The sequence below is a fragment of the Vicugna pacos genome, chromosome 1, assembly GCF_048564905.1.
Source record: "Vicugna pacos chromosome 1, VicPac4, whole genome shotgun sequence".
NCBI classification, from domain to species: domain Eukaryota; kingdom Metazoa; phylum Chordata; class Mammalia; order Artiodactyla; family Camelidae; genus Vicugna; species Vicugna pacos.
Window position 1 is genome coordinate 122,107,313 of NC_132987.1, and position 24,334 is coordinate 122,131,646.

Genomic DNA, 24,334 nt, shown 5'->3' on the forward strand with positions numbered 1-24,334 from the left:
ACCAAACTTAAGTAGAAAATCTGAAGTGTTGGCACTTTTTTGGGAGTATGGAAAATGAGACGATTTAAACAAAACCTCGTAGATCACCAACTCAAAGTGGCATTAATTTATCTAAAATCACCTGCCTACTATTGCAAAAAATATATAAAAATTTCAACATCAAACCTGAACAAAACTAATAGTTCAATCACTAGAATCACTTTTTATAGTTCTATCAAATAAAAACTGACTTTTATGAAACAGACTTGTCAAATACGTACCACTTCCTCCCACTCACCAGGTGTGCAGTTCGGGTTGAACAGGCTCGAACATGACTCCCCGAGCTCCCAGCACTGGTGACGGGAGACCGAGCGGCGCTGACCAGGGCAGCGAGTGGGCAGCTCCCTCTGGAGATGCTGTGACGAAACCAGATGCCAGCAGTGTCGTGTGATGGTCACCTGGGACCACGTGTTGGTCTGCCTTTGGCTAAGACTTCCTCTTACAAGAAACTGTTCCCAGCCAAGGCGCAGCCGTGGTGGCCACAAGTCACCGCCAGCACACTGCCCCGGGCCGCCATGATGAAGACGGTTTGGGAAGGTGACACCAGACAGCAAGGTTTTGTGGAGGCAGATTTGCACACATTCCTGTGTCTGCTGTCGTCTTCATGGTTTGTGACACAGCAACCAGTTAATGGAGAAGGACAGGAGAGCAGCTTGAACACGCTCCTGTTTCATGAGCCACTTGGGTTCCAGGAGCAAAACCAGAGACCTCATGGATGAGAAACCTAACACTGGCAGGTCCACGCCTGCGCTGTATCAAAAGACTGGCCTCTCTGTGAATGCCAGCACAGCCCGCAGCTTCTACCCCGGTCCATGCGGCAGCTTCAGAAGACGAACACTGGATTACTTGTTTATACACAGAAAACCAGACTGGACTTTTCCTCACACCGCTCTCCCCGTAACTGGCAGGCATTCTCCCCCCGACGCGGTGCATTTGCACCGCACGTGACGGACTAGAGCCTCACCGCGAGGACCGGTGCCGTGCAGCTCTGGGAAGGAAGACTCCAAGCAAACGCTTTCCGCAGAAATAAGGTACACGAGAACACTGTATCACTACAAATTTTATTCAGAAACCCATCTTTGTTTTTTTTTGTTGTTTTTTAAAAAAAATTCCCATTATGAACTGGTTTGGTCAATCGACTACAACACTTTCTAGCAGACATACGTAAAAACGGCATGGCTCAGAACCGCCCCGATCTCTCCCGATCTCTCGACCGCCTCCTGTCGCGCTCCCGTCCCCCGCCGCCGCCGCCGCCGCCGCCGCCTCGACCACGGTCTCTCGACCGAGAGCGACGCTCCCGGGACCGGGACCTTGACCTATGCCTGCAACCAAGGGCGAGAAGCAGACCATGGCTTCCGAGCCAACACGTGTGGCATGAGATCACACTGGTGACACTTTCAAATAAATAATACAGCTCATCGAACTGATGACACCAGTGAAAAAGGGAGATGCTGCCAATTAAGGCACAAGCTGAAGCTGTCAGATGTGCCCGACTGATTCCAGATGCTCGAGCGTCAGGGATAAAAAGAGGCATCTTGGAATGGAGGAGGAGGACATCTTCTGTTTCTTCTTCTGTGGCGCCAACTCCCATGACCGAGGGGATCAGGATCGAGACTGAACTGGACCTGCACACCCCTCACCCCACCCCTGACCCCGGCCTCAGGGCCCCAGAACCGAGCTGCTGCCCCCGCCGCCGCCCCCCCCAGCTACACTGAGCTCAGCTGCGGTGTCTGCCAGGCACGCCGTGGGGGTGGGGAGAGCAGGCCCTTCTGTGCTGCTTTTTGTGGACAACTAAACAATCACCAACAGCGTCTGCACTGCCAAATGCATGCTTAACGGGAGAGGGAATGACAGCCCCTCTGGGGTCACGACTCAACTGAGTGGGCAAGTGACTCCCTACGCTGACATCTTGGTGTTTGCTCTGCTCTGTGACGTGACCACCCACACTGAAGCACCCAGACCACTAACCTGACTGTTGGTGGTTCACAGGGCAGTGCCCCTACCCCCACAAAGAAACCTGCCCAACCTGTAAAAACCAAGAAACCCCAATGGAAATATGCGGCCCGTGAAGCCTGGATATCCATCTGAGGACACACATTGTGTAAATAAACCCGAATCTTAATGGTGACCTGCTTAACGGCTCCCTCAGCTACTAGGGTCTGGTCTACTTGAGAAGGTGTGTGTGCATGGAATGTGCTTCCAGTGTACACTTCCACATTCTCAAATACTTGCTACATTCTAAGCAGTGCCTTTTAAAGAAGAGAAATGCACCAGGCCAACCTTCACCTTGAAAATACTATTCTGGTTACACTTACACACACACACACACAGAGTCACGGACACACTTAAATACTCACTTCTTGCGACGGCGCCCGTACAACTCCCGCCGCAGCTCCCGAGAAATGGGCTTCAGATGCATGAAGTTGCAGAAGCCTCCTCGCGTGCACTCTCTGCAGGGAGAGCCAGAGGGTCACCCCGTGCGCGCACACGCTCCCCCAACCTTCCCAGGCGCGGCCGTGAGGGCTGCCCCACACCTACCCCATCTCGTACTGCCGGCAGCAGGCTTCTCTGAAGTCGGTCACGGGGGAGAGCTCGGCGTGGATGGGCTGCCCGTTAAACCAGCGGTTGTTCAAGTCAATCACGGCCTTTTCCGCATCCTCTTCACGGCGAAACTGAAAAGACAAGACAGAAACACTTGCCACCTGCGCTTCGGTCAGAAGTGTTCTTGATGACCAATTCAAATACACATCATGTGCTCCTCAGGGCAAGCGATTAAGAGGAACAATGCTACAGGTCAATTGAAGAAGCAGACACTTCTTTACTCACGATCGCTCAACTTTGCAGTGGGCCCAAATCACACCAAATATGCCATCTTGGTTTTCAAATTCAATTGGTTAAGAGAACAAACGTAGCGATTTGTGCAGGTGGTGAAAGTTTTATTTTAAAAAAAGGGAAAAAGAAACCAAACACATAAGCAGCTTCCTCTCCCTGGTCCAACAGCCCGAGATACAGACGGCTGGGGTGCGGCATCCCCAGGCCGCTGACGGAGGGTTGAGCCAGCGCAGCGGAGTCCACCAGCCAGCATGAGCGCCACCTGGCCGCCAGGCAGCCCCAGGGGCAGGCGCCCCTCACTCCTGACCCCTGGCCAGCAGGGAAACGGATGCCACGAGCCGCCTCAGTCCTACCTTGACGTACACATTCCCCACGAGGTGGTCTCCAAGGTTGTCACAGACGTTCATCTCCTCCACCTCCCCGTACTTCTCCTCCATCTCCGTGAAAACCTCCTGTCGGGGAGGACACGGGTTTAAGGGCCACAGTACAGAGGAGAGCAACTGAATAGAACACGGGTAACCATCTTCATCAAGGGGGAAAAGCTCCAATCCCTCCTAGCAAAGGAGGGCAGCCAGCAGCTCACCTCAAAGAACTCATCATAGTGCTCCTGCATCTCCACGTCGCTCACGGCACCTGCAGACAACAGAGATCTTGCTGGTCAGAGCGGGGACTGCGGCCTGGGGCTCTCGAGCTTAAACTCAAACTGCTACAGTGACACACATGAGATTGTCTAGAGAGAGAACGAGGGCTGCCCCAGCGGAGCACTGACGACACTGCGTGACACGGCTACGTGTGACAATTTCAACGTGTGCTGAGGTTTCTAAATGCCCCTTATGACAGTCTCAATCTGGCCATTAAAATACTGAAATCACAACAGGTTTTAATCAGCATCAAAGGGCCATCATTTTCAGAAAGTCTGAGGAAAAGCTGACTCTCAAGGAGATTTTAAATGAAGATTTCTTCCTCTTTAGATTTAAAGTAGAGGCTAAGTAATCACACTGATTTTTCACCTTTCAATTGACTAGAATGAAAGCTGAAACCAGGGTAAGTGATCAAAAACGTATGATTCCTGACTAATTTCTTTTACCAATTATCAGCCACACAGAATGTTACATGATTGTTTCTGATGCGATTAAAACCCAATGACTGAAAATAAAGACTCAGTAAGATAATTGTTCAATGACAGTCCTCTGAAGGCCCTCTTTTGCATAAAGGGAGAGTTATAATGCTTTGTTGAAGAAAGCATCATTTTGTATTTCAAACTATTTTCATCAAGTTTATTCTTTATAATCCACAGGCACTAAGTGAAACCACGCCCACTGTGCGGATAGACTTTGCAAATTTACATTCTATCCTCATCATCATTCTACCAAATGTGACCATTCAAACCCCATAAAGTTCTCCGCGCCCAAATCGGAGAAAGCACAAAGCTGGCATGTCGTAAGTGGGCGTTCCAAACAGCCAGGCCAGGGAGTGGCTTGAAGGCTGGGCCGCCCTCCTGGACTGGTGGCCTCCTCCGGGCGCCCTGCCCGGGCCCTGGCTGTGGGCCCTCTCCACTCTGTGCTGCCTCGGAGAAGCTCCCTGGCTCTCTTGAAAACCTTTTTACTTTTACGGGTAAGAACTAGTAACTTCAATCTTTTGATTCTGACAATGATTTGAGTTCCCTTTCTAGTCATGGGGAGGGAGATGTCCCTGTATTTTAGTTATTTTTGGATTTCCAGGAACCCCGCCTGCTTGAGAACACACAACGTATTGAATGCATCAGGCAGCATCGGCTACTCCTGACAGCGCATCCCAGTTTAAAGCTATCATGAACGTACCTCCTTTCCTGAGGGGAAATCAAGTTCCAAACAACAGAGAAGCTAGTCAAGAGGAGCCCATTCCAAAGGGCAGAGTTTAATATTTAAAACTAACTTCCTTCTCCACATCAGAAAAAACGAGAAGACAAAAATATCTACACGCTCAAAGTTTTAGCAACATTGAGAGTAAGTTTTGGTGACTGTTAAAATGCTGTCTGTATTCATGGCACTTCTGTTCTGTTACTATATAGCAGAGTACTGTATTTCAATAACTCACGCAAAGTTCCTATTTGAAAACACTTGACAATGGGCATATTTTATCTTCTGTACTCTGTTTAATTTTCTGAGTCAATCAAAATGATGTGAAAGGCAGAGATGAGCAATTAAAAAACTGATCAACTGAAACATTTACAGGACTTAATATATTTTAAATACAATTCAAAAATACCCAGTTTTCTTACAGAAATGTTCTTAAACTAGGGTTCTGTACATGTAAGTTTAATCCAAGAGTAGAAAGCTGACTTTCCTACAGATAAAAGGGAATTTTAAAAAGAGCCAGTAACTTTAGGAAACTGAGGAAACTCGCTGGCTGGCATTCTATCTGGCCTGCTGCCAAATAGTTTAAGTTTATCAACTTAAACTGACATTCTTCCTAAATTGTAGCATCAGAATTTCACTTAATTTATACAATCTGGACCCCAGAACTGTAATATTTAGCACAGCTAAACTTCTATTTTGTAGCATACGCAAAACAAGAGTGCTGTGAATCACATATATAGACACAAAAAAATAAATACAACATTCTTCTGTCAATAAAGCATGTGCGCAGCCCCAGGAAAACCGCCAGGGCAAAGACTGATTAACTGCTGCCACTCAGCCATCTACTTTTCACTCACTTTTTCCCCAGGGTAGGGCTGTTACAAAAATCGTTTAGTAAGTCCACAGAGAAAACAGTTTCCTCCACCTATTGCTCTTATTTCTTTAAAAAAACCAAACCAAACAAAAACCAGGCATTTTAAACCAAGGGCTACCAAATAAATCCTGCTACCATCAGATTCAGGGAAAGAAGTTAATTCTCTATCAGGTCAGTATCAGCATCAAAACCACTGAGCGTCTTGGCAGGGAGACTGTACATGCCTCTCCCCGCAGACACGGCACCGCCTGCGCACAGGCGCACAACCCGGAGGCCTCCCAGCGCGGGGCCAGCCTGAGTGGGTAGCGGCTGCTGGGACCAGGTCACCTACAGTCTGAGGGGCTCCAGGCCAAGGGCGTGTCTGACTCAGGTCTGGGGCCACCCATGGGTACCTTATGGTATTATTTTGTGGTCTATGTTTTTCACAGCTTTAAAACAGACTGGTGAATGAGAAACGTCTACCTTTTGGTTTGGACCCCTTGATTCTTGATTTTAAGATGAGTCCAGGATGCTCATTTCAATTTATCCACAGGTGATTAAATTTCTTCTGCAGCTTAAGAGTTATAAGCCTGAAGTTTTAGTTTCTTTAACTTTCCAACAACAGCAATATTTACCCTGTTCTCTAAATGCTACCCCTCGGGAAATACAATACCCATAACTCAAAACGAGTGTTTCCCAACGTGGCAAGAAACCGGCAGTGTCTACTGGACGCCCGGTTTAGACCTATTCCCGACCGAGCATCCTTTATTTTCCAAATGCAGTAAACTAACTCCTGACGTTGGAGCTAGACACCTCAAGTATGTTGGTGAAAAATGAGTCAGCACAGGGCTGGTGGTGAAGGGAAACTTGGGGTCAGTGCCCCTTGTGGGGCCCTCATTTGGGAAACACTCTCAGAGCAGTGCTCTCACAATGAAAAGCATGATCTACAAAATGGAGTCTCAGGGGCAAAAAAAGTTTAGTAAGAAATAAAATCTGAAAAATAATTTCAGAGCAATTTTTCTGTAAGTCAGAGAACGTTCACTCTTATGGGGGAAGAATGTGACCACACGTTTAAGCCGCCACGTTCTCCCTGATGACAGCCAAGGGCAGGGAGGGCAGCAGCTCCAAGCTCTTGTCGAGGATGCCCTCTCCAGTCCCTTTCTTCCTTCCTAAGTAAGTGGGTTCAAATAGCAAACAGAGGCTTCCACGGGGTCAGTGGGACAAAGCTCTCGACACCTCTAATGGAAGGTGGTCCTTCACACTACAGCGCAGACCAGATGGAGTTGACACTGAGCTCTGACACGCAAGCCCAGGGAACCAGGGAAGGAACTTGTATGAACTTACAGCGCAAACCGTCAGCAGACTGGGAAGAGTTTTGAGGGTTACGGTAAATGTTCAAGAGGGCAATGGTCTGAAATACAAAACGCAACAACTTTATATTATGGAAAATTAAATGTAAACACTTAACCGGTCTCCTGCGAAGATCGCTTCAGTCAAGACTCAGTGCTGAAAAAAGAGCAAGTTATTTTCTTTGGAAGCAGAGACGTTTCTTAGTTGATGGCTGTCTTGGAGCACCCTAACACTGCGATGGAAGAGATCCCATGATATGCTAATACTGTATTTCTGCCACAGACTGTAACAATTCTCCAAGTTCCAATCCAGTTAAGGCTGCACACAACTTGGCAGGCTACTACCAAAATACTCTTGTTGCAGAGAACTTTTAATGAACACATGAGAAAGAAAAGTGCCTGTGTAAACTGATTAGAGAAATACAACTATTACATATCATGAAATCTCCACTTCCTAGAGGAAAAATCGTAATGGTGAAATAAAACCCACACTTACTGGGCAACTTACCTTACTGATTCCTAAGCATTCCTAAGATTTTTGATTTTACAGGAAGAACTTAATAATTGCCAGGGGTTCAGTCACTGCAAAGACCAATGATTGGCTGGTGACGTTCAGATGTCACAGGGACGGACCCCTCTTGTTAAGCAACGTCAATCAAGGGAAGAGGCCGGGCCATGACCTTCCCCAGACAGCCTGCTGAACGTGGCCAAGTATCAAGTTCTTGCTGTGCGCACCACGGACTTCCATCACCTTGTCCTGTTTGCAACAGCTCTATGTCAGCAGCTCAGAAGCCAACATTATTTGTCTCAATTAAGAGTGGGCTCTTTAACACCATTGTTTTAAAAAAATTTCTCCAACTGTGGGACTTACAGTGTGAGCCGTCAGCCGTCTGTGCACTGTTTTGGGGATTACGATAGATGTTTTGAATCAAGATGGTCTGCGGGGAAAAAAAAATAAAAAGGGGAATTCTACTGGCTGCTGTGCATATATTAGACAATTGCAAAGAGACAACTTGTTTGCAAATGGCTCAACGCTTGCTGTTTGTTTCCTGCAAGTCAGACACTTGTCTTCTGAAGAACACACCCAAACCATCATATTATGAAAACAGAGTTTGAGCAGTGACTTGGGTCAAGTCAGCCAGCAACCAAGAAGAAACTGTGACTGTTACTTTGAGTAGTAGTCCCACGTTATTGAAGTGTTTTAAGGCAAGGTAAACAAGAGAACGCTAACATTTTCTTTTACTTCAAGCTAGCAGACACTAAGAGGTCAAAAAAAGTCACATTATAATCATATTCCCCATAAGAAATTATTTTTTTAAACCAAATGCATAACTCAGCTATATGCAGTCCATCAAGCTCTCTTGGTCTCGTAGGAAACAGGACACCGAATGGGTTTCCTAACTGTCATGGACACCTATCACATTTACATTTTCTTGGTGGGATCTCTGTTTACATAATACAATAGCTTAAAACATTTGCTCTTTTCCGATCCTTCTTTTAAGGGAAAAAAAATCCTTTTAGCCCTTGTGCTTTAAACTGGATCAGGCAGACTTGAAACCTTACATTGTACCGTTCTTCTTAAAATCAAGTTGTCTGAAAAAACAAACCATGTTTAAGTTAGTAGGCTAGTATATTACATGAATCCTAATGTCCACATCACTGTAAGCTTAAAAAGAAACCCACACTGAATTATGCTAGAGATTTACAAGCTGAATCAATAAGCTGCATAATTTAGGAAAACACTTAGTCCCAACACGTGTCCACGGCAGTCTTGTAAGTGGTTTTACAGACCCAGCCAGTTCTACCTCTAGCTGCGTTCTCAAGGGGAGTGGCTGTGAGAGCCCCCTCAAAGGTCTGCTCTGGGAAACCCACTTGGGAGGACGCCCAACAGCCAGACAGCACACCCCTAACCAGACTCCCCCCCCAGGGCCTGGCCTTCTGCCCAAGCCACTGAGTGCTGCCCAGAGCCAGCTTATCTCGGGCCTCAGACACCTCCCACTCAGAACCGGACCCCGCGAGCATGACGACTCTGGTGGAAAGCTATCCTGAGCCCAGTTACTCAACAGGAAGCTAATCTGAGGTCTCACTTGGGCCATCTGTGTAATGAGGGAAACTTCACTTAAAGAGAGCAGTGCAGTTCCATTAGAACCAGGGTGGTCAGGATCACCCAAAACCAACCAAATCAATAAGACAAGAGGCTCAAGTTAACACGTACAATCGAGCTAAATTTTAAATGGAATCGTGGCCACTTGCCTAGTGGGTGAGATTCAGTTCATAAATTGAGGCACTTGAAAAAGAAATACAACAGAAAGCGTAAAGCAAATTCTCCAATATTCTGAATTTTGAAAGAGACGCGTTCAAAGCTAATAAATTAGGAAACACTGTCTCTTTCTTACACCAATTGGCTGATTTTCCTAAATACTTACAGGAAAACACTGTTAGAGGTTCAAAACGTGGATAAACACCGTGCGCTCACAGGCAGAGCCCGGCAGACTCCAGGGGCGCTGAGAGGCCCCAGGGCCCTCCAGTCCGGCAAGGACGGGGGTTCGATGTTTTCACATTCCAAGTGGCCAAGCAAACGCGGGCAGAAGTTTTCCGTTCCTCTTAGAGGTGCTTTCTCCCTTTGATTCACTTGCAGGGTGCAAACCCTTGTGTTTTCTTCAATTAACCAAAAATAACTACCAAAAATCACAAGTTTTGATTGGTCTGGACTCACAGCAGAGGCAAGCCCAAGGTAACAGGCATCTCTCGATTAACTGAATAGACTGACCACGAATAACTGAAGATAAACGCCCACGTTCCAATGTTAAGTTTCATTTTTCCGTATTTCTCTGACATGACACAACTTGGTGTTCCCTTGACTTGGATCTAAGGGGACACGCCCAGGAGCACCAGAGCCCCTGCACGCACAGCACCACGGCTCTGCTAACAACCACGCAGCACCTCTGCTGAGGTGGCTCCGGACACCCCCACGGCTGGCGAGAGCACCAGGCAGGAAGCGCGCCGCATCCGCCAGGGCCTGAAAGAGGCTAAGTCAGTGCTGGCCGGGCTGTCCTCCCCACCTACGTCTGTCAGAGGCAGGGAGGGTGGCTTGGCAGTGAAAGCCAGTCACAGCTAACACGCCAACGTGTAAAGATTCTTTTTAAAAAGTTTCTCTAATGATAAAAATAGGGGTGATGCTCTCAGACCTTCCACTAGAGGTGGGTCACCTGCCTCATTCTCATTTAAACAAAACACTTATGAACACAAATGGAAAACTAGAAGGAAAAAAATGACCTGCTTAACATGAAAATTATTAACTGCCTCTGTAAAGTACATGAAGTTTTTGACAATTTACATAAAAACAGGGGGAAAAAAAGGAAAAACAAACCTGGCTAAAGGTCGGTTTGTTGTGCAGCCGAGAGCATCTGTCTCCATGGCGACACGCTCCGATCTTGAAATAAAATGAGCAGTTGACTCTGTGAAGGAAAATAGGAGCTGATTGTTTCTCTGGGAAGATACCAAACAGATGGAAACGCATCATCAACGTGAGACATGCTATCAAACTACTCTCCCTCCGCCTCGCACACACACAGGCCAGCTGTGTTCACTGGTCGCAGTGTCTGCCCCTTCCTGGTAGTATTCTGGGACTACTCAGTGTCAGTTAGCTCCTCTACAAACACGCAGCCTTTCGACGAAGAGCACTCTCTTCTAACTCGAGTCCTCCTCACCCCAATCCCCTCCACTGCCAAACACAGCTGACCTGCGAAAAGCAAAGGTTTGGACTACATGGGTCCACTTATACTTGGGTTTTTTCCACTTACTAAATACTGCAGTACTACGCGGCCCATGGGTGGGTGGATGAACCTGATTCAGAGCAGCAGACAGGCAGGGCTGACGGCCACGCACTTGGCCCGCACCACTGGCCGTGTAGGGGGCGGCGCGCTAGCCCCGTGCTGCTCCAGGGTCAACTGCACTTCTCGGCTCTACTGTTTTCTCTTAAGTTGAATATGAGATTAGTCTAAAACTATATTTAACTTAAAACCTATCTGTTCTCTAGTCTCCCACGATAAAATTCTCTGGAGGACATCCACACAGGGCAGTGAGGGGTCAAGATCTGACTCTGCTGCTGCCTGTCCGGGCCTGAGCCAGTTTCCCCAACAGTGCGGGTCTCAAGAACCATCTGAAGACTGAGGAAAATGCCAACCTGGCATTGTTCCGAGAACCAGAATCAGATATACCGTCTGTGTGCTCATTACACAGTGCTCATTAAATGCAATCATCATCATCTACATAAAACACAAAGTCAGGTTCTCTCATCCAAGACACCAAACCAATAAAAAATTTCCAGAAGCAGGTCTGAAGTAAACAATTCCATCTGCTTCAATACACTGAAAACAAACTCTTAGGGAGTCCGCTCTACTTACAGGGCTAACGAGGCCACCTCTGTCCCCACTTGGAAGCCCTCCCTTATTATGCCCAATACTTGGATGATCCTGATAAAATCAAAAGCAGCAACCCAGCCAGCATGACAGCAACGCAGGGGGGCTTAGCAGGCCTGGGAGGTGTCCAAATTCAGGCGTGAGGCGGGAAAGTTACCCTGTAGATTCAGTTTCTAGCAAGCGCCATGAGATAGCCAATCCACAATTGAGATCAAAGGACCTCGATGAAATCTGATGGATTATGAAGATCAACTAGCCACTGATTTATTATTAGATGGAAGTAAAGATGGAAAAATCTGAATTTATCAGGGGAGAAAACGATCACTACAGTATCTGCCAAATTATCTTACAAGTCTGCTCTTACTCGAGATTATTTAACTTGAGCATTAACACTGCGTCTCCCATAAGTCACTCCAAAATGAAGAGCTTGTTTTAAGAACATCTCAGAATGGACAAAACTTCTGTCTCAACAATTAATACCCAACTATCACACGTAATTAAAATGATCCTTGTCTCTGTACTTCCAGAGATGACTTTCATTTCAGGATGCGCAGTTAATTCCTAACAGTGACACAGTGTATCAGCCGGAAGTGTCCTAGCGCTCTGCTTACTAACCTACTGAAATAAAAGAAAAAGATGAAAAAGACATAATTTACTATCACAGAGAAGATAATAGAGGCTAATCCATGCTTACATTTAGATAATGTCCATAACTTCACATGTGTAATTAGCTAAATATTTTTAATTGGTAGAGACCTACATTTTACTTTTAGCTTAAATGAAAAAAAAAAAGTTAGTGGGAATCCTCATCTTTAGTTTTTAGGAGTTGAGATGTTTCCTGGAAATTAAAACCCCACCAAGTCTCCCTGAAACAAGAAACCTGGATTAAATGATCAACTTTGCAGAACTGCAGCCATGACTTTTACAATACAGCTCCAATAGACTGAAATGTGGTTATTTACAGCAGGAATATAAAAAATGTTATTGGAATAAATCTCTCAACTAAGAGTTTTGTAGAGTAAGAAATAGTGAAGACACCACATTATGCAGCTTTTTACAAGAACAAGGGGGAAAAATCTGCATGAACAGGAGTCATGGCCCTTACTAGTATCTGCTAGAGTGAAATTAACATGGCACATCCTTCAGCAAACTGGGAGAAGCCTCTTTTTCCAGTCAATTCCAGAGGTGGCCAATTCATTCCCGATCATGTTCCCCTAGCTGCCTCCTCTGTGAGCCACATCATTCGGAGCACACACCTCTTCCACATCACTTAACACGTTTAGGTGCATTTTACTTTAGTTACCCTTTATGCAACAAGCACCCCTCTCTCTTTGAGTTCCTTGAGAACAAGATCCAAATAAATGTTCTCCACCTCTGAGTCTCCAGATTTGGTCTCAGGTTGACACCCCATAAATGATTCTGGAATGAGTATGACTGACGATTCTGTCTTGTGAATTTTGCTAGGAAAAAACATGAACCTGTCTTCTAAACAACACAGATGATCCTAGCATGTGCAAAAGCAGACATTTTACAAGATAGACTGCACCCTGGAAAACAAACAATTTAAATAGTGTTCGATAAAGTGGTATTAAAACATTATCTATAGCAATCTTAGGAGTTTATCACTAAAAACATTCACATAAGCCTTGTACAGCCCTGAAAAATCCCGATGGTAACCACTTATTCAAAGAATAGATTAAGCTAAGCACTTAATCTTCAAGTTTTCGAAGTAAGAATTATCCTCCAAAGTGTTGAAAAACATCCCCTTTAGTCTAAACTTCGGTGAATGCACTGGAAATTAATACGTGGCAAAGTCAAAACTACACTTTTTACTTTTAACCTAACAACTGGCTAGGGAAGGAACGCAACCTCAAAGAGAGAGAGAAAAGAGAACCTTGTTCTTATATTTAAGCCGCATCTTAAAGTATTTTAAAAGCAGACTATGTCTTTTATGGTTAGTTAAGCCGTAATCTCCATAATACTTTTTTACATCAAATGTCCTTAGGACCCGCCCGATCATCGCTCAAACACGCAAAAGTCTCGTTACGCGGATAAAGCCCCCAGCAGTTAGGACCCTAAGTTACCTAACGATGTACCACGGGCGAGATCTGCACCACAGCTTGCCCGGACTCGACCTTAAAAGCTGAAAGTTGGGGGAACTGTTAACGTTGACAACTTCAGCACAACTCGAGACGGCTCCCGAGAGCCGGCGGCCCGGGGCGCCAGCAGGCGGGCCGCCGAGGGGCCAGGCCGGAGAGGCCGCGCCGCCCGAGCGGAAGCCCGCAGCCCGCCCGGGCCCTGTTGCCCGCCCGCCCCGGCGCACGAGGCGGCGGCGCGCTGCTCCCGAGGCCGGAAGGCCCGCTGCGCCCCTCCCCCGCCGGCCCGCCGGGCCTCCAGCCGCCGCCGGGACCACGCTGCCGAGCCCACGCGCACACCGCCCGTCTCCCCGGCCGGGATCCCCGGCGTCCGGCTCTCACTCACTTGTCTTTCTCGGTGCCGAAGATGGAGGCCAAGTACTCCGCCATTTCCCACCGGCCGCCACCGCCGACACTGCTGCCGACGCCGACGACCCCGCCCGACGCCCGCGGGAGACGTCACCTGGACGCGACGACGCTCGCCCCGCCCCGACGACGTGGAGGCGCTGCCCAATCGGGAGAGGCGCTGCCTGCGCGTAGGCGGGGCTTGGCGCGCGCGGGAGGCGCCGCCCTCTCAGCCGGGAGCCCGCGCGCCGCCCGCCGGCAACCCCACCCGGCGCTCGCCTGCCCCGCGCCCGCCCTCCGGGCTCCGCGAGCCCGGGGCTGGGGCTGAGGCCCACGGTTCCCGCCGGCACCCCCAGTGCCCTGAGAAGCCGAGCGCGCAAAGGGCGGTCGGGGAGGAGGAGGCCGCGGGCGAGGGGCTTCTCCACGCAGTCTCGGGGGCTGAGGCCGGGGCGCGCCCTCCCCGCACTTTCCCTGTGGGACCCCCACCGCCCTCCGAACCCTTCCCCCGGGGAGACCCCCATCTCCAGCGGCGCCGTAGGCAGGGAACGGAGTCGGGGCGCCCCGGGTCCCGGGAAAGCCCGGCGGGGTGCGGAGGGGCCCCGATCGTCCAGGGGGCCAGCGGCACGTATTCTGGCCGAGCCGCCTGACCCACAAACATGAGCGGTGCGGGCGGTGGGCGCGCAGGGGCCGGGGGCCGCGGGGTCTCGGGCTTGGGACCGGTCTGGGGACGCGCAGTAGCTCCCAGTACGTAAATCCTGAAGACCGCGGAAAAGCTGGATCGCAGGGAACGACGCGGGGAGAGGGGCAGGTGCAGGAGCGGAGCACGAGGTCAGACCCACGGGGACGCCGGGTCCTTCCCGCGGAGCTCCCCATTTTCAGCTTTCCTAGTTTATTCTATTTTTTGGAGGCCCATCCTTTCCAGCACTGTTTTTCCCACCTTGCCCTCTTTTGTGTCACCATCCATCCTGGAGGTGGCTCCCTAGGAATACGTGGTCATCGTCCTGACTGCCCCGAGCGCCACTGTATGGTGATGAGTCGCTTGTTCAACGAATCGCCTGTTGATGGGCACATGGGATGTTTCCAGTCTCACTTTTCCTAGGAGTTCTTCAACAAGTGGCCGCCTGCAGGCATCTTTTTCTATTTGGGGCAAACTCACACTGGTATATTTGCCCACCCAACTCTGAAGTCTGGGGGATGCAACACGAGTTTTATTCTGGGAGAAGGGCTACACAGAAATGAGTTATCCTGGTGGTCTCTAGTGTGTGAAAATTTGGTATGGAACACATTTGAGGATGGGTCACATGTGAAGAGGCAGAGATAATCAGATTCTCGTGCAGACCTCAGAGCAGCTCTGAAGAGCCTGGGCTTTGCACATAGTTGCTGAACTGCTGTTTAGGTCATGGGTGTCACAGCGGGAGCTATGATCCTATTTGTCCTGTTGACGAGGGGGCCATTTCCCCTCCACCGCTCTTGGGTTCTGGTAGCTGGCCTAATAGTAAAACTGACATGAGAAAGGTTAACAGGAGAGAAAAGCTCATTTGAATTCATGCGCATGGAGGTCCCATAGAAGTGGCCAAAGCAGCAGCTTTTATACTTTTTAGACAAAGAAGCAGTAAATTTGTGAGCACTTGACAGGACCAAGAAACTTAGGTTGTGGGTGCCCAGTTAAAGAAGTAACGAGATTTGTTTGTGTAAGCTTCTTGCCCGATTCCCCACCTTTGGTGATAAAGGTGTCCTTCCTCCAGATGCAGAGGGGGCACCTTTCACATGGCAGAAAGAAGCGTCAGAGTGTCCCTCTTGCATTGCCTGTTTCTTAAGTAACTTTAATTCAAAATAATCAATATGCCATGAAGGCACATTTTGAGATGGCCTATCCTGGGACCCAACAGCCCTCACATAGGGGAAGGGAGAGCTCTCTGGGATCTCTTTTATAAGGACATTAATTCCATAAATAAGGGCTGTGCCCACAGGACCTGATCATGTTTTAGAGGTTCCCTCTCCAAATACCATTGTATTGGAGGTTAGAATTTAACAAATGATTGACAGGGAGGGGAGTAGGTGGCTGCTTGGTTTTAAACTTCATTGGACCCAGGGTTTCCATTTATGAATGGGAGCGGTAACACCTACCTTGGTGAGTAGTATTGAATTTGGCACCTTGCAGGTGCTCACTGTAGGTGAGCAAAATTTGCCACCCCAAAATGTGTCTCTTTGGCAGGAGGATTAATTTAGGCTGATTATTTTTGAGAAACAGGACTCGGGAAGTCTTTCTTTTTACCTCCCCGTTAGCTGCCTAAATAAATGAACAAAGGGCCTGCTCCCGGAACAAAGCCACGACCAGAGATATCTGCAAAGAATGGGTGGGTGTGGCGGGGAGACCTAGAGATCGGAGTCCCTCTGTCTCAGTGTCTCTGCACAGCCCACGAGCATTTGTTCACCCAACACGTGCTTTTCCATCCTTGTGCTCATTGCCTTCCTTGCCTTTGAAGTCCCACGCCATCCACCCAAACACCGTCTTTTGTCTTCAGCTGAGATGGCATTTAAGGTGAGAGCTGCAGCCGTTTTGGTGAGATACTTCCTGGGTTTCTCCCATGTGTACACGTTACTCGACTTCTGTCTGGTGTTCTCCTGTTAAACTGACATGTGCCAATTTAATTCTTAGAGCAGCTGGATGACCCTAGACAGGGAGAGGGGAAGGTCTTCCTCCCCGACATCAGTGAGCAGGAGCAGCTGGCACTGCTGAACTGTGTTCTGTTTGCTGATGGTTCCCTCTTGCTGAACTGTGAGCCCTTTCCGCTCCCCGCTTCTATCTTTCCCTTGATTCCGTGGTAGAACAGACCCACAGCCCCTTAGCTGCAACCAAAATGCAAAAAGCTTTAAAAACAACCTTTTTCCCCCTGTAACTTTGGTGGTAAGATTCAATTTGCTGCAAAATCTGACCTGACCTGACTGCTGCAGTCTCGTGCTCCCAGGGGTGCAGGCACCTCTGTGGGTTGCTGATGTGTGTTTTAAATTTTAAAATTTATTTCTCCTTTTGTGACTTCGGGCTCAGTTGCATTATTCATGCATGAAAAAGAGTTACACACCCCACAGCTTGCTATGGGAGAGACACAGAAGCACTGACCCTGCCAGTATCAGGAAGCCAGGGATGTTGGGATCCCACATGATGTATGACTTTGGGAATCAAAGGAAAGGCAGTTGAGGTTTTGCAGTATTGGTGATGTCCAAGACCCACTGAGACGTGGAAACCACTGCAGGTGGGAGGTGGGCGGGGAAGGAGATGCTGACCGGAGTGGACCTGACGTTCGCAGTGAGGACACCAGCGGATGCCAGGCAGCGACTTGCTGCTCATGGGACAGCTCTGTTATTGCAGGAAGAGCTGATCTTTAAAGGTGAGCACGAATATTCAGAAGGTTGGTGGTGGAAATGTGGGAAGGATTGTGATGGAGAACAATCTAAATGTGGTGGAAAACCTTCCCTTTGGGAAACAATGGAAAAGCATCCCGATGGATTTGCCAAGATGGTACCGGTGCAAAAACCTAGTCTGCACCAGTCTTCAGAGCTGAGGAGGCGGGGGTCCTGTCCCGCATTTCCGCAGAGGCATTAGGGTGGTTGAGGAGGGTGCAGATGGGGGTTGTTTCAGGTCACAAAGCACAGGCTGAGTCGGGGTGAAGCTGCCACAGGTGCGCGTGGTGAATGCGTCCCTGCGTCCCCTTATGCAAACGAGCACGCACTGGATACCCAAGGACTGGTTTCTGCCTGATTGGATAGTCCCTTTCAGTCAGCAGCGTGAATTCACTGCAGGTAAGCTGGGCCCAGGGACAACTAACGTTTCGTTATTTCTGCCCGGCGGCACCGCACGGCTCCTTCCCGAGTGTCTTCTGAAAGGGCTGTTTCTGACATTTACTTTGCCCTGACTTGTGAGAGGAGTTTACACCCCGTGAAGAGTGAAAACGAACGCCTTTCTGAGGTGGAGCGGGGGAGGGGGCGGCATGGGAGGATGCTTCCTGCTGCTGACTTAGGTCCAGGGCTTCTGGAATAAACTCGCCCAAGAGACGGCCGTTTCCCCAGTTGCTGGTGCTTGGGCAGTGGGGGCGGGGGGCTCCCTAACACAGGCGTGGGCAGGCGTGCGCAGGACATGGCGCTCAAAATGGGCTGGAGAGGAGACCCGCCCGCAGGAGGGAGGAAGTTGATAGCAAACTTCATTATATATATATATTTTTAATTCTTATGTTTTATGGAAGTGTAGTTGATTTACAGTGTTAATTTCAAGTGTACAGCAAAGTGATTCAGTTTTTTATATATATATATTAGATTATTTTCCACTACAGAAAAGAAATTGAATATAGTTCCCTGTGCTATACAGTAGTAGGTCCTTGTTGTTTATCTGCTTTACGTGAAGCAGTGTGTACCTGTTAATCCAAACTGCTAATCTGTCCCGATCCCCTTCCTGCCTGGTAACCGCAGTTTGTTTTTCTATGTCCGTGAGTCTATTTCTGGGCAGACTTCATTTACCCCAGAAGTTCATCAACCGAAAGTGTAAGGTGAAAAGGACGTGGAGGAGATGCTGGGCAGGGAACGGGGGCTGGTCTCATTACTTCCTTGAGGGACAGAGGAATCCCGGTAATGGACCGAACACAGAGGAGGAGGAGTGGGGATGACGGGGGAGCCCCCGTGGAAACTGGGGGAGCCCCTGTGGACTACCAGGTCATAATGTATGACCTGCCAGTTGCTGGCTTCAACGCTGACCAGCCAGCAGGCACTCACCCAGCTGAAGAGACAGCTTAGTTCTGAGCTGGTGACCTGGGAGACGTGCCAGGAAGCACCGTCTCTGGGGTGCAGCATCGTGGCTCGGGACAACCATCCTCCAGCGCCCACCTCCAGCCTGGTGACCGGAGTCACACGACAATGCTGGGCCTCCCCCCAGAGCCACTGCAGCCAGGTGTGGAGACGACTCACGGCACTGACACGTCCAGGCATTAAGCTTCGCTCGAACTGGTGTGTGTTTGAAGCTTTGTAACGTTTTCCTTGGGAATAAGAAGGACTAGAAAACGTGCCACCTGTGGTGACCTCAGCATCTCGGGAACTGCTTTATTACTGCATAGATCAGCTGGGAGCAGGCTGCAACACTGTGTGTGGGGTGTTTGCCCCCTGAATAGGGTGGACTTGGCTGCAGAAGTGCTGGTGTGCTTGAGGTTGGGGTCCCACCCCAGGCCCTGACGGAGGTTAAACAATATATAGTATGTGCTTTTATTCACTTGTATGTTTGTCTTTTTTAGCTCTGAATGCTTTGAATTCCAAAGCACAGCTGGCCCTGGATGACTCAGACCTGGAGCTCAGCCAGAGGATTCCAGGAAATGCTTGTGAGCGATTGAGAAGTGGTGAGGAGGGGTCACTGTGCGTTGAGAGGGACACTCTGAGGGCAGGAGCAATGGCCAGGCCAGCCCCGGGGAGAAGAGGGGAGGAGGGCAGGGAGTAAGCCCGCTCAGCCAGTCCCTGTACCTGACCGATGCTCTTATGCTCAGAAGATGCGGGGGGGAAATGCCTTGATGGCACTTCCTGTGTCCATCAGACACTTTGTCCCTGGGCAGTGCTGGGGTCCGGGTGTCACATGAAGCACAGGCGTCCCACTTAAATCTGCATTTCAGATAAAGGAAGAATAGATTTTTAGTGTGAGTGTGTTCCATCATTGCATGGGATTGACTGTCATTTACCTGAACTTTGTCCTGCACTTTTGTGAACTAGGTCTGGCACCCTCGCATGGGCCTCAGTCACCTATGTAGATGGTCCCTGGCCTGGGGCTGTGGAGGGCATGCGCGGTGGGTGTCTGTGCGACGGCCGACCATGCGGACGGGCCTGGGGGTGTGGGCTCGTGATGGCTCTCAGTCTGCTACTCCCACCATCAAGGCCTCCCTTCTTCGCTGCTCTGGGCTTTGCGAATGGTTCTGCTTCGCGGCCGAGTGGTGTTGAGCCCCGTCTGTACAGGCACCAGTGGGACATGGTGGCGGGAGGGTTTCTCGTCCTGGTTCCAGTGTGTAGGCCCCGCAGCGCACAGTGGCCAGTCCTCCCACGGCCCCCGCCCTAGAGTGACCTGGCAGGGCACCTCCCACGAGCAGCTTCTCCCACACTCCCTTGGGTGGCTTTGCAGAGTCCCGAGGCACCTCCTGGCACCCCTGAGGGCAGACCTCCAGCAGTCCCACTGGTGAGGCCCTGCGCGGCTTCCCCACGCGGTCAGCCCCGTGCCTGCCCCACGCAGCCGGCCACGCTGGGGCCACACTGGGGGCAGGCCGGGCTGATCCAGCCAGGTCTGCGGTGTCGGGGGTGTCCCCGTCGGTCTGAGGGCCGTTCCCTGCGTCCACCCTTCCTGTATTCTTTAGTGTTCTGTCACGGTTACTGCCACTTCCCTGTTACTCCAAGGCCCTGTTTACAGCTCTTCGTAACAAACCTTCCCGGTCACGTGACCGTGTGGCTCCTGTCTCCTGGTGGGGCTCTGCTGGCCCAGCCGGAAGCATCTTTAGAGCTCTGTTTTCGCTCTGAGCCAGGGCTGCTTTCTGTTTTAGAACAACTGGGGCCTGTGTTTTCATGGTTGGCCTAATTCTTTCTATGGAAATATGACTGCCAACAGCAAGTGCGGCCCAAAGGCCTCCCTGAGGCCCTTAGACCGCTGTCCCCTCCTGAGAAGTGGTGGTCACACAGCGGCCTTGGTTTCCACTGGCCTTCCCCCCACAATGTCCTGGCTGAAGGATGACAAGGAGCCAGGTCTCCTGGGCTTGGCGGTGGGAGTAGCTGGGCAGGGAGTAAGCCCGCTCAGCCAGTCCCTGTACCTGACCGTTGCTCTTATGCTCAGAAGATGTGGGGGGAAATGCCTGGGGCTGTGACTGGGGGTAAGGAGATACGGAGAACTCGATGCAAGACTTTTCCCAAGGAGGCGGGTTTTGGAACTTTGAGCTAGCTGTACTGGGGGCTCACAAGGACACAGTGTTCCTTCTGGGGCCCCAGGGAGAGAGCTCTTATTCACAGACTCCAGCGGTTCTGTTTTGAGGGGGCCCAGGGAAGCCCACCCCAAAATATGCTCAATGCCATATTGATTATCTTGAATTAAAGTTATTTCAGAAACGGTCAACATAAGACCCTCTGACTCTCCTCTCTGTCTCCCTGAAAGCAGGAAACGAACCTCCCATGTGAAAGGTGCCCCCCCCCGCCTCTTCATGCAGAAGGACACCCTGTCGCCAGAGACGGGCACTCCGGGCCGAGAAGCCCAGGTGAACCACCGCCTTCAAATACACACGACTGCAGAGAAAACAGATGAACAGCAAGGGCCTCCCGTACAGCACAGGGAACAGTATTCAGTTTCTTGTAATGAGCTGCCATGGAGAAGAAATTGAACAAAAAATACATGTATCTGTATAACTGAATTGCTTTGCTGTGTCCCTGAAACTAAGATTGTAAATCAGCCACACTTCAATAAAAAATAAGAGTTACAAAAAGGACTTCTCTGAACAGATCTGACTATGCAGCTTCGGCTTTGGAGACAAACGGACGTTTCACACATTCAGAAAACTGTGAAAAACCAAAAGCCTCCTGGCGCCTTTCATTGGCCGCCCTGAGCACAGCCTGTTTAGCGTCTTCACCCACTGGGCTCCAAACCTGAGAGTCTCGGCCCTGGCAATGCCTCGCGTCTTACTGTCTCTGCTGTGTCTAAGAAGGACGAGCCCTGCTGCTTCGGCCGCTTCTGTGGGGCCTCCACGTGCAGGGACTCAGGTGGGGCTCTTTCTCTCCCACTAACCTGCCTTGTGTCGGTGTTACTCTTAGTCCAGCCACCAGAACCCAGGAGGGCTGGAGGGGGAGTCTCCCCTCCTCGCCAGTTTCAGGCAGGAGATAAAAATCAACCCAGCATGTTGTGACTAGACCAGGGGACAGGGTCCTTGAGGGACCTCCTTCCTCTGACAGCCTAAAGCCTGTCACCAGCCAGTGCTGCCGCCCTTAGATCTCTAGCAGGAGACTCAGGCCAGCGGGCCCCTCATCAGCCGAGAGGTGTTGGGAGGAGGCCTGGCTGGGGGCCTGGGGCCTCGAGGGATGGTCCCCAACCCCTTTGGACTCCCTTGGCATTTCTGTCTACACTTCAACTGAAACAAAACAAAACAAACAAAAACCCTCCTAAGGCAAAAAGAGGCCCGAGGATTTATGACCTGAAGTCCCGGCTTCACCTGCCCGCAGCCCGTCTGCGGACATCCCGTGGGGGCTGCAGGGGCTTCCCTTGTTGGGCTGGATGGAGTCCATGTGGGTGGAGTCGTTGTGAAATGGGCGTCTTCTGTCTGCTTTGGGGTGAGAATCACGTCACTTCTCCAGCCGCCCTTGGGAACTGAGCAGGGGTGTCTGAGTCTCTTAAACTGTGTGACCAAGTTGTGACCCCATGACCTGAGCTGGACGTCCCTGGTAAAAGCAGAAAACAACCCATCCGGAGAGCTTCGGCAACAACGTGGGCTTGAAGAGCTCCCGCTAGTTCAGACCCTGGAGTTGCCAACTCAGAGGCCGATGGGCAGGGCCGGGCAGCCACGGCTCCAAGGAGACACTGTGCTAAGGATGCAGGTCCAGAGCTCCTGGCCCGGATCTGGCCACGACGCTGCAGGACGGCGCGGGTTCCCCAGGGCTGCTGGTGGCCCTGAATTCCCCCAGCTCCACCTTCCTGGAGTAAGCCCAGACCCCTGGGTCTAGGAGCCCTCTTCTAGCCACAGTGAGAGGCAGGGACCTCTAAAAACCACTTAACTGTGCACTTTAAAAGAGTAAACTTTATGGTATATGAATTACACCTTAATAAAGCTTAATTTTTTTTTTAAGCGGAGCTTGGCATGTTGAGGGGTAAGGCAGCCAGGGAAGACTGGTTAGGGAGCTGATCCTGGGAGGGGGACCAGGGTGCAGGCATGGAGGCGGAGCAGACGGGCCAGGGAGAGCTTGGGAGGTGGGCGGCCAGGCCTGGCTGATGGCTTGGATGTGGAGGGCAAGGGTACGAAAGGAAGAGGTTTTTGGCCTGAGTGTCTCACCCAGACAGGCTGATGGGTGTCTGTGCGGGGGAACCAGGGTGGACAACAGCTTGGGACCTTGTCTCCGGACACCTCGCGCCCCCAGGCCAGGCTGAACCCTGGCTCCGCTGCCTGAGGCCTCCTGGTCCTGCGGGAACTCAGAGAAGGTCTTGGAGGCTGTGCTTTTTCTACAGACAAGAGGTAGGTGTAGGACAAGGCGGAGGTTTGTTCTGGCCCCAGATTTCCTACTGGGTTACAGCTTTAGGCACATTCACATTATTGTGTGACCATCCAGCTGCAGAATAGTCTATTATCCACAACGGAACTCTGTCTCCATTAAACGCTCACTCCCCGTTCCCCTCCCCTCAGCCCCTCATTCTATCTCCATGAATCTGAATCCTCTAGGGACCTCATATCGGTGGATCAAGCAGTATTTGTCCTTTTGTGACTGGCTTATGTCGCGGAGCTTGATGTCCCCAAGGCCCATCCACATTGTAGCAGGTGTCAGAACGTCCTTCCGTCTTGAGGCTAAGAAATATTCCACTGTCACGGGTGGACCGCATTTTGTTTATCCACACGTCCGTGGACGGACATTTGGGTTGTTTCCACCTGTTCGCTTTGTGACTGTGCTGCTGTGAGCTTGGGTGTGTACATTTTCATTTTTTCGACAGCTGCAGAAAATCCCGCTCAGTGGGGTTTGGCGCACCTGCCCCGGTGCACCTTTAGCCAGCGCCTGCTTTTGGCATCACAGACCCGGCTGCACCAGGTGGGCCCGGCGCAGGCTGCTCCAGACCTGTGCGGCTGCGTCGTGGGGTGCTCTGCCGCAGCTGGATTTGCTGCATCTGTAAACCCGTGTCTTTGAACTCTTTCTGTTTGGCAGCTGTTGGAAGCTGGTTGAAGACGTGCCAGATCTTGCAGGTGATGGTGTGAGGGTTGTGGGTGTATTTACCAGGCTACAGTCATGGACGGACTTGGCAGAATTCAGACTTTGCCGTAGTTGGAGCTGCACCTTTGACAGAACAGCTGCTCTGCCCTGGAAGCGGGAACCCCCGCGTGCTGCGGGGAATGGACACCAGGGGGCGCAGCTCTGCCGCTTTGGGGCAGGGAGAAGGCTCAGTCCAGTTCTCCGGTTCTGCTGCTGCACGGATGGTTATTTAGGACTTGAGTCGAGGGGTGGGGCGGGAAGTACCGTGTTTCCTAAAGAGAGGCTACACAGGACTTGTTTGGGTTTTGGGTGGAGAACAAGTGATGAAGATGGAGACCACTTCTGGGGACTCGGGGATTCCTGGCGGTTCCGCCCAAGCCTCAGCCCAGCGCCTGCTCTTCAGCCGCTGCCTCTTCCGGGCACCGCGAGCCAGGCCCCATGGACACAGGGCCCCACGGCTGCTATGTGTAATTCTTTTACACTGATGACGGTGTGTTTCTTTATCGTCTAAACAAAATACCTGTCCAGTGGCCCTGTCCTTCAGTTCACCGTGGCCGGGCACACATCGTCTCCTGTTGTC

The 24,334-nt window shown here is 50.5% G+C and overlaps 1 protein-coding gene and 1 long non-coding RNA gene across 6 annotated transcripts; one reads left to right on the top strand and one right to left on the bottom strand.

Annotated features, from left to right (window-relative positions):
- Positions 1-1,081: 1,081 nt before the first annotated feature.
- Positions 1,082-14,060, bottom strand: U2AF1 (U2 small nuclear RNA auxiliary factor 1). 2 transcript variants are annotated; one of them, XM_072969831.1, is made up of 8 exons: positions 13,814-14,060; positions 10,282-10,369; positions 6,907-6,973; positions 3,455-3,504; positions 3,225-3,323; positions 2,578-2,711; positions 2,397-2,489; positions 1,082-1,361 (listed from the first exon to the last, which is right to left on the bottom strand). In XM_072969831.1, the coding sequence occupies exons 1-8, from the start codon at positions 13,855-13,857 to the stop codon at positions 1,220-1,222; spliced, it is 717 nt and encodes a 238-aa protein (XP_072825932.1). In that variant the 5' UTR covers positions 13,858-14,060; the 3' UTR covers positions 1,082-1,219. The 2 variants fall into 2 exon arrangements, with proteins under 2 accessions (XP_072825932.1, XP_072825933.1); XM_072969832.1 differs by lacking the exon at positions 6,907-6,973 and adding an exon at positions 7,783-7,849 and having other exon boundaries at positions 13,814-13,953.
- Positions 14,061-14,398: 338 nt separating this feature from the next.
- On the top strand, positions 14,399-21,299 carry LOC107033593 (uncharacterized). 4 transcript variants are annotated; one of them, XR_012076720.1, is made up of 3 exons: positions 14,399-18,807; positions 19,089-19,190; positions 20,975-21,299. It is a non-coding gene; the product is annotated as an uncharacterized lncRNA (long non-coding RNA). The 4 variants fall into 4 exon arrangements; XR_012076726.1 differs by having other exon boundaries at positions 14,399-16,354; positions 17,121-19,190; XR_012076717.1 differs by having other exon boundaries at positions 14,399-19,190.
- The last annotated feature ends 3,035 nt before the right edge of the window (positions 21,300-24,334 follow it).

What these genes read in the sequence shown, in the direction of transcription:
- U2AF1 (XM_072969831.1), bottom strand. Translation starts at nt 13,857, where the DNA reads ATGGCGGAGTACTTGGCCTCCATCTTCGGCACCGAGAAAGACAA. An exon ending in GTCTGCTGACGGTTTGCGCT is followed by an intron (nt 3,505 to 6,906) that starts GTAAGTTCATAC and finishes TGTTGTCTGCAG; the next exon opens with GTGCCGTGAGCGACGTGGAG. An exon ending in TACGGGCGCCGTCGCAAGAA is followed by an intron (nt 1,362 to 2,396) that starts GTGAGTATTTAA and finishes CCTTGGTTGCAG; the next exon opens with GCATAGGTCAAGGTCCCGGT.